Source organism: Nanorana parkeri, unplaced genomic scaffold, assembly GCF_000935625.1.
Source record: "Nanorana parkeri isolate BGI_ZX_2015 unplaced genomic scaffold, ASM93562v1 scaffold413, whole genome shotgun sequence".
Taxonomy (NCBI): domain Eukaryota; kingdom Metazoa; phylum Chordata; class Amphibia; order Anura; family Dicroglossidae; genus Nanorana; species Nanorana parkeri.
In genome coordinates, this window is record NW_017306681.1 from 501,224 (window position 1) to 514,787 (window position 13,564).

At 39.1% G+C, this 13,564-nt stretch overlaps 1 protein-coding gene across 1 annotated transcript in view; it reads right to left on the reverse strand.

The window, feature by feature from the left end:
* The window catches only part of GUCY1B3 (guanylate cyclase 1 soluble subunit beta), a 47,843-nt gene that overhangs the window by 837 nt on the left and 33,442 nt on the right, over positions 1-13,564 (reverse strand). The window contains exons 8-14 of the mRNA XM_018559709.1: positions 11,593-11,726; positions 9,481-9,678; positions 7,897-8,134; positions 4,123-4,263; positions 2,857-2,923; positions 1,333-1,363; positions 1,098-1,224 (exon numbers count right to left, since the gene is read on the reverse strand). Of these exons, the coding sequence (XP_018415211.1) occupies positions 1,098-1,224; positions 1,333-1,363; positions 2,857-2,923; positions 4,123-4,263; positions 7,897-8,134; positions 9,481-9,678; positions 11,593-11,726 (936 nt within the window). The remainder of the gene's footprint in view (positions 1-1,097; positions 1,225-1,332; positions 1,364-2,856; positions 2,924-4,122; positions 4,264-7,896; positions 8,135-9,480; positions 9,679-11,592; positions 11,727-13,564) is intronic.

Consider the following 13,564-nt stretch of genomic DNA (forward strand, 5'->3'; position numbering starts at 1 on the left):
TACTGAACAAGAAATATTTTTAGGGGTTGCAGCAGATAAAAGATACAACTTTATGGGTGTTGCAAAGCGTGTATACACAGTATAGTGGTAGAAACAAATTTTTGCTTCTATGTACAGTACTGCTATTCATTGATTTTTCACAATCTGAATATTAAATACAGACTGAAGAGAGAATAGAGAATTCCATTCTACCCCCACCCCATTACTTGCTAGTCTCTAGCTTTGTCGACACTTGTTAGCGATAAACTCATCTTGATTTTTCTCTGTGTTTGTGATACTTCTGGGTTAATTCAGTGAGGCATTTCAATGGTGATCTACAATCACATATCTTCCTTACTGAACTTACTACTTACACTACTACTACTTACTACACAGAAACCTTTTTAGCTGATATGGGTTACGGCATCACTGCACATTTCCTCAATGAAGCCCAGCTCCCACCTGATGGTTTTTATTTCGGATTGAGCAGGGGAAAGTTAGCACCTCTCAAGTTTTATTGCCATCTATGTCACCATTTGGCAAATTCCATATTCATGTCCTGTCTTTAACATCACAGAATAAATCCAGTTTAATGTAACTAACTACTATAAGCTAAAAACCAATACATATTTTGTGTGTCAGGTTTAGACCATCTGACAATATTTGTATTGCTGTATGTGATTCCCTTCCCTGGTGACAACCATCATTTCTTGCACATGTGTCACAGGAACAAGAAGTAAGAGTAGGGACAGAAATTAAAAAAACTTATTCTAACTTTTAATCACTATCCAATACTAAAATTAAATATATAAAAAGAACTGTCCTGTGGGACAGTGAGCAGTCAATGTACTTGAATGACTCAGTTTATAGTTACTATTGACAGAAATCTCCAGTTGTACATGATACATTTCTATGAAATCATATGAAGATATTTTAATCATTACAGTACACCTTTCTTTCTACACTGCTTGTACATGTGATATTGAAAAAGTGCTCATCTTAATATTTAGACATATGAATCACAAACAATTATTTAAAACCCCAAATTAGGTCCATGCGGAAAAATGTACAATGTTTAGAGAATCACAGAATCACAATTACACCCATGTTAGTCATACCTTTGAATCTGTGATCTTTCTGGATAAAAACCAGACTTGCATTGGGTCTGTTTTACCCTTCATGCTAATTGGACCTCTGTGGTGTAAGTGGAACTGAGGATCAGCATTTTCTGGACTCATAAGACACCTGTAAAATAAAGACAAACATTTTTTTAAATCAAAGTAAACCAAACAACGATCAGTGGGAGTCACAAAAGGCCTTATGTCTTGAAATAGGCAATTCCTCCCACCCTACATTCCTTTCTCCACAGCTTGACATGGACAAGCTTGGGATTTTGAAAGGCAACATTATAAAGCTGCCAACACCTGGACAGATTAAACTGCCTGAAAAATATTGTATTCTGGTAGCTGCATATAGATGAAGTGGAAGTATATTGTAAAAAAAAAAAAACCCCAAATGTTTTTTAAGCCATCATTTGATAGTATGCATAGCATATGAGCACAATTTGGCAGTCTTGCCTGCCAAAGCAATGTCCTCCAACACTGAGCTGTCAGCGCTCTCCACCCTCGCTGTCACTTCCATCTTTCTCTCAGTCTTCTTCCAGGTTTAGTTTAAAGTCTTAAAGGCCTAGATGACATAACTCCTGCATATGTGCATGGGAATATCGGCAATTAATGGTGCCGAGACTGTAAACTGAGCTGTGTGTGTACGTTATTCGGACAGCAAGGGCTGTGGTGCTTCCAGGATACCCGAAACAGTGGCTGCAGGCACTATTTGGCCAAAAATATTCCACCCGACTCTTTTGATTTTCTGATCAAAGGATGTTGGGTGGAAGGCTGCTGACAAGGACTGCCCGAAATTTGTTTGACCAGTTTTATGACAGTCTCTTCTGTCATAAAAAAAGCTGTCAGCACTTTTACAAAAAATACTCTACTTCCTTTTTAATACAAATTACAATAGTAGTCAATATAAAATTAAATTTTTTAATTTTACTTCTCTCAGTGGTGGTGCTTTAAATTAATCTTAACAGAATTCCAACACTTAGCGTAAGCTTATTGCACTTATTGCACGGTCTTTCAGCTAACTCCTGAAATATTTTCTACGTAACTTTAACATTCAATAATGACTCAGAGTTATTAATCAGTACTGATCTTCACAACCCTGAGTCTTCTAACTCATGTCTATGATCTTTATTAGATTCCTAGGTCTGGGTTTTATTAACAAAAATCCCTTGGCAATGAAATCATCCACTGGACGCCAGCCTTATATAAATGCACACGTAGACAAATAATTTAGAATTGTTCAATCCTGACTTAATTGCCCGTAATATGTCTGCCATGCTTTGGAAAGTACAAACATTATGTGACCAGCCATTTAGGTTAATAAGCTGAGCAATTTCACTGGGCACACATTTATTACTTAGAGGAATTTTGCACTTCTCTGTTGTTTTACCCTCGGCTAATCTCTCTTATAAAGTGGCAGTAAATCATATTTGATGTGCCTGGTATCTAGTTGCATGCGTTCTGGTGTATTTTCCAGCTACAGAAGAAGCAGTACGGTATTAATCTTTATCTATTGGAGATTACTGTGCTAAAACATTAGGCTTTTATCAAAAAGACTTCTTGTATAGTCTCGTTAAAGATCTTCAGAGTCAAGCAGAATAAACGGCAGGGAAACGTAGTATAATGGTAATTAAAAAAAAAAAGAAAAGATGTCTCCAATATGCAGATTAAAGGCTGATGAACAAACCCTAAAATTTATTATACATGTACTGTATGTTCATGGTAACAAAACTGTACTATCTAAAGGCAGGGATACCTTTGAATTCCATTGCATTTTCCACATCAAGGCTCCCAACATACACTGTTACAAAATACAGCAAAATCTATTTTGAATGCATTCTTGAGTATGAACTTAAAGGAGAACTATGGGGTTGAGGCTTTTCCCCATAGTTCTCCTTAGGGTAACAGGAGGACACAAACTAGCATCCTCCCGTCACCCTAAGCTCAATATACCGCGAGCTACAGCTCGTCGTATACTGAGACACCACAGTACACCACGAGCTACTGCTCGCGGTATACTGAGACGCCGCAGCTGAAGCGGATCCCGACAATTATGTCTGGATCCGCCCAGCTGCGTGAGTGATAGCTGGCTCTGCCTATCTAGAGGCAGAGCCAGCTGTACCCGCCCCGTCCCCCGTCCGATCCACATGGAATGTACAGTAATTAATGTATTTCCACAGATTATGTATAGTAAACATCTCAAAAAATGGTCAACCTTTACCATGTACTTCAAGGAAAACATGCAAAACATTGCACTTTCAGCTTACATTCACAACTAGGCAACAGCATTTATGCGTGTTTTTGCCTAGCGCTTTTGAGCGTCTTTTGCACGTTTGTGTGCACATCTGACGCACATATGTTAAGTTGCTTGTTTTAGCTGGCTGATCCTGAGACATTGGTATAAATAGGCAAACACGTGAAGAGAAAAGCACAAAAACATGCAATATTTCTTGTGTCGCATGTTGCCAGGCATTTCCTATTAAGTTTATGGTGACAAAAGATGCTGTAAACTAGGGATGCACCGATACCAAGTACCGTACTTGGTACAAGTACAAATACAGATACTTTTCGAGCTCCAAGATTAGACTAGAGAAAAATTCAAAAGTTAGGAGGCAGATGTCATTTGTAAGGAGCACACGGAGCTCCTGGGATTTGTACAGCTCTGTGTTAATGTATGATTTTGTTTTTATAAATAAATTGATGCACCGATACCATTTTTGCAAGTACAAGTACTGATACTTGCCCAAGTACTTACAGACACAAGTACTGATAAATTTTTGTTTATTGTCATGTGACAGTTTTTCAAAAACAATACAGACTAAAGATTTCAGGACAGTGGTGCAGCGCCAGAGCTAGGTCCCATCTGCAACCGTTGCAACCCTGATAGTTCTCATGAAAATGCCAAGTATCGGCACTGGTATAGTTTTTTTTGTGTGTGTAGCATTCCCAAGATCATCAACGGGTAAAATACAAGCTGTCAGATGGCTGCCCTTTCTTATGGAATAAATGGAATAAAACTCACCTTTACTGATTCTCCATCTACCTGAACTTGTCCAGCAATCTCCATCATGTCTAAGGCAAGATGGCAGATAGAGCGGGCATGATGAACACAAGGCTCTGGAAGACCACTGACAGTCATGTACTTGTCTCCAACTGTTTCCACCTGAAAGAAGATCATGCTTAAGTATGAATTAGGAAATAAACTGAAAGCAAGCAATATCCACTCATTGGATTTTTTGTAGGTGCAATTACAATATTGAAATTATTGTAATATATTTCTGATATTCTGTTAGTTTCCATAATTAAAAAAAGGAGCATGAGTAGGCATATTTTTATCACCCGCAATAATTTTATCCTGTGTTAAAAGGGAAATGATCAGACAAGTTAGGAAAATGTTTGATCATTTGAAAAATCTGTGGCGAGTGCAAGATATTTAAACCATTCTTTTTCAATCTGATCTCTTTGGAGCAACAAAATATCCATTTCAGTGAAAATGATAGTACGGTACTTTTTATCGGAATATGGATTAAATAAAATAGTGGAAATGTGTCACAATCGAAAGAAAACATCTTCAAATATGGATGGAACTCTAAAATCAAATCTAATAATGAACTGATGCACATTTTCTGCACATGGAGCCAGCGGGGCTTAAACACTCCTACCAAAAGGTAGTGCTGGGAATGCTTCATAGTTGTGTATATACAGTCCACTATGCATGATTCTTAAAGTGACACTAAACTTAGGAGTTAAATCTTAAAAATGCATTCACGTACCCTAAGTATTAACAAAAATGTATCATATTTGCGTATCACTCAGCTGTAGATGCTCAGATCCTTTCTGGATTCGTGCTGACACTGTCCTTCCTTCTGAATGGTGGCTACTTTTGTTCCCCATGGTCCCTGTGTGTTGTAAAGTAGCCTCCGCTCCAAGCTCACTCCCGTAATTTCATGTTTAGTTTACTAATTTGTATTTGGATTGTAGTCCATCACAGGAGCGAAGGAAGGACAGTGTCAGCACGAATCCAGAAAGGATCTGAGCATCTACAGCTGAGTGATACGCAAATATGATACATTTTTGTTAATACTTAGGGTACGTGAATGCATTTTTAAGATTTAAGTCCTGAGTTTGGAGTCGCTTTAAGAATCAGCATAGTGGCCTGCACATCCACAACCATGAAGCATTCCCAGCACAGTACAGATGTTGGAATGTAAAGTTCTCTACGAGGGCAACGTCTTTCATTTGTCGGTGTTGCATGGCAATGCAAAGGCAAACTACGGTAGGAGAGTCTTTTGTGTGTGCACGAGTGGTACTTTAGTGTAACCTTGGCTTTTAGCCAGTTGAAGCTGCCAAAAAGGACAAGCTGCAGGGTTAAATAAGGCGCTGGATTTGGCACGTGGGAGTGGCAAAAGGACACGCATTCTAGCAATCATGAGGAAAAGCTGAGTCAATTAGTAAGTACAATAATTTTGCTTTATACAGATGATTTTCTGCAATTTTTTGTGGACTACAGATTACTTTGCTTTTCCAAAGAACATTGCCGGCAGTGTCTAGACTGCACCATTTATTCACACTGCTTCCCCATGCAAAGCCCGCAACATTTCAGTGCTGTGCAGAATGTGTCTCAAAGTCAAACAGGCAGTGGATGCGCCTCGGTATCTAGTAAGTGTTCCGTATCCTTAAAACACAGTGATTACAAATTTGGTGACAGTAAAAAGATGAAAAGCAAAGCAATTCTATTTAAAGCTTGGTTACAAGACTGTAAATCTTAATGTATGAGCAAAAACAGAGACATTTTACAATTTTACAAGAGACATGATACAATTTATGAACACATAGTGGTTATTTATTTATGTTACACATAAGCCTATGTTAACTGTATAGTTTTATAACACAAATCATTTTGTGGTGGCGGGCATGATAGTGGTGGGCAACATGGTGGTGGGCAACATGGTGGTGGCTACGGTGGTGTGAACCATACCCATCCATGACAAGGCAAAATGCTTTGTTGTTTGTTCGCGATGCACTGGATAAAACGGCCAGCACAGCCCAAACACATATGGTGTGAAGGAGCCCTCAAGAAGGAGGAAAGAGCAGAGTGAGTAGAGAGATGACTTTACCACACTGCTGCTGCTCTTCCATTGTCTGATAACAGTTAAGTGTGGTGACCTAGCTGCACTGCTTAGTCATCAACCTGGCTTTTCTGTTTAGCAGGACTGAGTAAATCTCAAGACTGGAAGGACACAAATACTAAACTTTTGTTAGGTAAAACAGCTCCCTTATATGTATTTGAAATCTCTATTTAGCTGTTAGCACTAAGTTTAGCTTTAACTGCCAGGTGTTTAGACCCCCTTCCTGGCCAGGCCATTTTTCAGTATTCAGTGCTGTGGTACTTTGACTGACATTTATTCCGTCATGCAACGCTGTACTGAAATGAATTTTATACCATTTGTTGGGGACAGATAGAGCTTTCTTTTGGTGGTATTTAATCACCACTGGGGGTTTTATTTTTTACTATAATTAGGAAAAATTACTGAAAATTTAGAAAAAAAAACACGTTTTTTTTACATTATGTTAGGAAACATTTATTATTACCCAGTTTTTTGGTAAAATATAAAAGACGGGGTCACGTCAGGTAAATAGACACCAAACATGTCAAGCTTTAAAATTGTGCGCACCTGCGAAATCGCAGAAAACTACCATACCCAAAATTGGTCATAGGCTACACTTTAAAAGCTTTTACCGCTCATCAGTTTAGCGTTATCAGTGATTGATGGCCCTAGAATGATTTATCTCACTCCGACGTTCACGATATGTAACATGTGCAGTGTAATGGGCACAATCGTCTTTTTTGCACGTATGCGCTACCGACGCATGTTTGCATGCGTGTATGTATGGGTGGGGACTTTAAAAAAATAAATTTGTTTTTTACTCTTTTTTATGTGTAACATTAATTTGTTTGGGGGGGGGGACTTTTTTTTCCTATTTTTTTTTCCACTAAACTTTATTGCTATCACATATGGGGGCTGATAAAAACCCCCTATGTGATAGCAAAATATGTGACAGGTCCTCTTTATGGAGACATCAGGGGTCTCCAAGACCCCTAATGTCACCTAGGACCCCCCAAAAGAAGCTGATGAAGCAGAGATCTGCTCCATCAGCTTCTTTCCAGCTTCTGAAGCTGGAGAGTGACACAAGAATGCGGAAGTGATGTAATATACAACACTTCCGCATTCTTGCAGAGGAGAGGGGACCGGAGGGAGCTCGTGTAACGATCTCCCTCTGATCCCCTGTGACACAGGCGCCATGCTGATCCCGGGCTTGCACCGGACACAGCGGAGCCCGGGATCAGCAGGACAACAGCGGGGGGGACCGCGGAGGGAAGGGGGCACCGATCGTTACCCCATACAAGCGATCCGCCGGCTGTTGTATGTCAACAGGCATCGCTGCCTGTTTTTAAATATCGGGCATTTCCCGCTGGGGCGCGCCCAGCGGCACGCTAGGGGGCGTGTCTGAGCGGACGTCTAAAGACGCCCGCTCAGATCTAGAGAGCTCCGGCCAGTCGTTTTTTTTACTACGGCCCGGAGGTAGTTAAATGAGCTGGTGTATCAATTTAAAGGAAAGCTACAAGTGAAACACTAAAAATGAAAGTTCCATTTGGATGAAAAATGACATTTTATAATCTTATGGGCCCATAGCAGAATATGAAGACTGTTTGCAACATGATCATATGCTCTGGGGCTAACTGCACTAATCAAAACTTTGGTGGTTTGTTCTCCCCTATTCCCATTCATTTTACCTTATAGACAAAGGGATTATTTCGAGAGTCTGTCAAGATGTCAAATTTGGTGTAAATGTCATTCAGGAGATTCACAATTTTCATGGCTCCTTCACCAGAAGCATGTTTGCTGCAGAAAGCATTGAATCCCACAATGCCACTGAACAGGATTGTGACATTGTCGTATCTTTTGGCTGGTACTGGCCTCTTATGCCTGAGTTCGTTAGCGACAGATGGTGGAAGAACGGAGTACAGCAATCTATAAATGGAAAGAAATGTGTCTCACAAAAATATTTGGAAGATGAACTTAACTAAAAACTAGTATAAACTTTTTTCATTCATTCATTTACATATAAATAAACTGTAATTTTAAAAAATAAAATTATGTCTCTTCCAGATTTAGAGATTCAATACCCCTGAAGGTTGTTAACAGTCTCTAACTTTAGTTAACCGGGGTCACTCGGCTTAAGCAAGAGTGGGCAAATGTCACCAATGTTGCTAGGGGGAATGTTTTCTTTCTTACAGAGTTTAAGAATCCTTAAGCACCCTCAGAAAAGCAAACTTTGCTTCTACTATCTTGGATGCACTTTATTGGGTCACTATTGTTAGACCGAGACTGGGAAACTTGAATTCTGGTATATGCAGAAGAGCTGGTCCATCTGTATTTCCGGGCTGTTGTCAGATCCTGATATCTACTCAAACAAGACGTTTTCTCCTCTAATTAAGGAGAAATCACATTCAAAGTATGGGCCCCTGTATAGCAATAAAGGGAATATATTCTCAAATCACAGTGCTTGCTTTTAGGTTTTGTTGTCTTTCAACCTATTTATCCCTTTCATTGTTATTATCACATATATTAATTGGTTTAGAGTTTATTACATAAGGACCAGTATCAGTTTGTGAGCACTGTGATTTGAGAATACATTCACTACCTGTTTTGAGGTCACACGCAGCTTAGGATTTACACATTATATATAAATCTGTGTTAATTTAGGTGTCACATTAGCGCAGCCTTTATTTTAATTTTATTAAAAGGGAACATATAAATGTCAATGCAAAGATTGACCACGTGCAACTTGTGGACCAGCATGCCTTTATGTCAGAATTGCGTTTACTCCCCGTTTAGACTCAATCTAGAAGCCATTCTAAATCTCCAGAAAAAAATAATTGTATTTCTTATAATCTTTTTTATCATTGTATAAACTGTTTTATTTTTATAATTTCATTTAATTGAAGCATAAAAAATTGCTAGTGAAAAATAGGTCAGTTTGTAAACAAACAGAGCTGAAGAAAAGATGTTCTTCCTCCTAGGGCAATAGCAAAAAACTGAGGCATGCTGGTAGTAGGAGGGGTTGTCCTGGGCTGGCACAGTTTTTTTTTTTGCCAGCGTCCAATCCACCTGTAGGTGCAGTACAACCGGAAGGTTAAAAACTTCATGTATCCGTCAAAGGACAAGGATGAAAAGAGGATCCTGGCTATACTTTGTGGAGACTTATGTGCACACAGAAAGGCAAATAAAAGTCCAGTGTGAAGTGGTCAGAAGAAGGTTATTGGCACTCATTATTTATCAATGGCATAACCATAAAATGGTGAAACATTTCTCACGTATCAGTCTTTTTCTTCTCATCTTCTAAAGCTCTTAAAGTGTGCTGCAGACGATCAGTCAGAATTTCAAGTTCTTGAGTCAGTTTATACTCCTCTCTGAACTGCTCCCCGAGCAGTACCAGGTCACGGGTGGCATCATGGAGAGGGATGTCACTGAGGTACAGACCTCTTCTGGTCAAGTCATCCAAGTTCATTACACTGTAAACAATGAATACATTGATAACTAATTATAAATGTTGGTATTTCAGAAAATATTCATGGCTCTATATATAATATACTTTAAAATATGTACCTTTTAAAAAAAGATTGCCGTACAAATCACAGTTTGCTCGTACGTGCTACATTGCACCACTGACTCATGAGCACTCACAAGTAAAATCAAAGTATTTCTTAATTTAGTAGACCCAAAAGGATATGTGTTTTTCAGTTTAGGTTTCTTTATAGCTGGTATAGAGCAGCTTTAAAGGACACCTGAAATATGTTAACAATTTCACCTTGAAATGCTAATTGTTTGGCTGGCATACAGTATACCTCATGTTTTAAAGGGAACCTATAGGCTCCCCTTACCTTGTAAGCGATCATGTTTTAAAATTAACCTACAGTCTCACATTACTTTGTAAGCTAGCCCCAGGTATAGCTTAGATTTTCTTTAGAGTGTCAAGGGATCCCCAAAGCCCCAGTGGACTAGTAAGCAGTTACTGACCACACAACTTTCTGGATGATAACTGGCCCCCCACTACTTCTCCTAAATCTTCCTATTGGCTGCCAAATTAGATGGGTGCCCTCCTTGGCCAATAAAAAAGTGTGGGATTAAGAGGAAGAAGGCCAGCTATCGACTAGGCAGCTGTGTATATTGATACCTGCCTAACAGAGCTGGATATACATATGACATTTTGAAAATGCATCTTTTAATGAGTAATAGGTACAAAAATGTATACCTCAGTCAGCATAAATACAATACTTTTCGCTTAGCAGTTCATTTTACATTTAGGATTAATGCTAAACCATAGCAATATCATGTGACTAGACACCTACGTTACAGCTAAAAAAAGACCTTTCCTTAAAAAACATGGCTGCGATTACTGGCTTCTCATTTTGCAAATCCTAGTTGTCTCGCTGTTATGCTGACTCTCCTGTTTATATGATTTGACACTAATAGTCCTGGTAAGTGTATTTCTTCCAGACCAATGACTCAGGAAGTGCTGAAGTGAGAGGGTTAGCAACCAGATCACCAGCATTTTTAGAAGATGAACATTGGCAGATCTGATTTTGCTCTTAGGAAGGGTTTACTTTAATGGTTTAGATGTTGGAGCATTCACTGATGCCACCATGGGGTGAATGGAAACAGCACAGTTGGTGACCCCCCTGTCATGTAGTAGAATACATAATAAAAATACATATTCATGAGAATACAGAATGCATGTATCATTAATTATGACAGGGACTCTCTGTTATGGATTTAAAAGGACATATTAGAAATCACTTTAAAATTAACCCCGTTTTTACTGCTTGTGATAGAGTAAACTGGGATGGATTGGTATATGACTTCCTGTCCAAAAAAATAACACTTTCTTGAAAATCCTACTTTTATATTACCATTGCGTGCACCATTATATATGCAGAGTTGGTTGGATTTAGACAAGCCCTTGTTATATATAGCACAAGGAATCTATCAGCTGTTTTTGCTATTTCTCCAGGTTTTATTCATCAACCCCTCTATAAACAGACATTAAAAAGTACAGTTGTTCTGCTGCTGCTTCTTGTGCAATATTTCTATCAAACAAACAGAAAACAGTTTACTCTGACTCCACTCCAGCTCTGAGTGCTCAGACCAAGGTCCTCTACTAGTGGATATTATATTGTATAATATACTGTACCAATATAACTATTAGTACACTATCAACAAAAAAAGTCTGAGCATAACCCAATCTTTGATGGATATTAATACTGAATAAAAATGTGGCGTGTCTGCACAGTGCCATGTAAAATTAATGATTTATGATGGATAAAATGATGGATTATGATGGATAAAATATAGTAAGAGCTTTTCATATTTTCTATAAATCTGCTCTAAAGTGTGCTCAGAGATATTTGACAAACATGACAGATTACCTTGGAGAGCAGAGGAAGAGAATGTTGTCAGCTTCAGGCAAGTAGATCATCTGCCCTTTCAGCCGAAGACAACTAATTTCATTGACAGTCAGTTCATCCTCTGTCTCTGACTTTTCCACATCAAGTAAACCTTCCTTAAATTAAATATCATAATATGAGTTACATTAGTATACATAGGCACTTTTCTGCACATGTTCTACTTTGTTCCAAGACTTTCGAGACTGTGAAGAGTGCTCCAGCACGTTAGGGTATGTACTAACGACCAAACTTGAGGAGGATATACCAGAAATCTAACCTAAGGAGAATACAATGGTAACCTAACCTAAGGACAATTTACCACAACCTTGCCTCAGGAGAATGTACTGATAACCTAACCTAAGAAGAAAGTACTGGCAAACTGACTTAAGGAGAATGTACTGGTAACATAACCTAAGGAGAATGTACCAGCAAACTGACCTAAGGAGAACGTACCAGAAATCTAAACGAGGATAATTTATTTATATTCTAAACTAAGGAGAATGTACTGGCAACCTAACGAAAGGAAAATGCACCAGATATCTAACCTAAGGAGAATGTACCAGTAACTTAGCCTAAGAAACATATCCCAGTAACCTAATGAGATGTGGTGCTAACCTAAGCAGGATGTACTAGAAAGCTTACCAAAGGACAATGTACAGAGTAACCTAACCAAAGAAGATGTACCAGTAACATAACCGGAGGAGGATTTACCGGAAAGCTATCCTAAGGAGAATGCACCAATGACCCAACTTAAAGGAGACTAAACCAGTAACCTAACCTAAAGAGAATCTATCAGCAACCCAACTTAAGGAGTAGGTAATGGTAACCCAACTTATTTGGATTGTACCTGTAACCTGTTAACCTATATTAGCATAAGTGTATTTGGAACCTAATCTATGGAGAATGTACTGAAAACATAACCTAAGTAGAAAGTACTGGAGACCTAATCTAAGGAAATGTACCAGTTACCTAACTAAAGTAGGTTGAACTAGAAAGCTATCCTAAGAAGAATATACATGTAAAGCAATAGGACATACTTCTCTTCATTATGCCTGGGTACACTGCCAGACACATTTATCTATACTGTAGGTGTTAGTAAACACTAAGGCTTGCTTTAAAGGAGAACTATTGGGAGAGTAACATATACTATGCCCAATAGTTTGAGCCATTGTGTGACACTGCAGCTGTGACACGTCTAATCTATAGCTTGAGAACTGAGAGATCATGAACCGCTGATCGATCAGCTGTTGGCTTCACCCTGCAGAATGCAGAGACTGTCAGCCACCGCTACCCACAGGGATCCCCCCTCCTCTCTCTCTGTTGCTTATTATTGGCAGGATAGACAGGGGAAGGGTGGGCACAGCTGGCTCTGGCACTAGAAAGGCAGAGCCAGCTGTCAATCAGGCAGTGGGGTGGATCCCAACAATATTGCTGGGATCTTTCCCTGCTGCAGCGCAGCTCTGTCATGTCAGCATATTGTGGGAAGTAGCCCTCCATATGCTGACTTTGGGTCATAGGAGTACATTAGTAAATGTACTCCAGTGACCCAAAAAAGAACCATAGCTGGAAAAAAAGTTTAGCTATAGTTCTCTTTTAGCATAGCAAAACAAGATTTATATTGTGTAATAACCAATGGTAAGTGACTGCTGTAGTCAACTGATGTGATAATAGTGAAATACATCACAGATATTCTTGGTTTTGATAAGTTAAAGTAGAACGGGTAAGGGAGTTAGGGAGGGTTATAATCCCTGTCAGCTTTTTTTGCCATCTGTGTCCCATTGGGGAGATTTTCTTTCACTTCCTGTCTGAGAGCCACAACATGAAATGAGCCCGGTGTGCAGCAGGGTCACCAGAACTAGTACCCTTAGTGGAATATTGGCTACCTGTGTGGATATAAATGCTGGGGTATCTTCCTGACACTCATTAGAACTAAAGAAGTGGCTTGGAGAAGCTA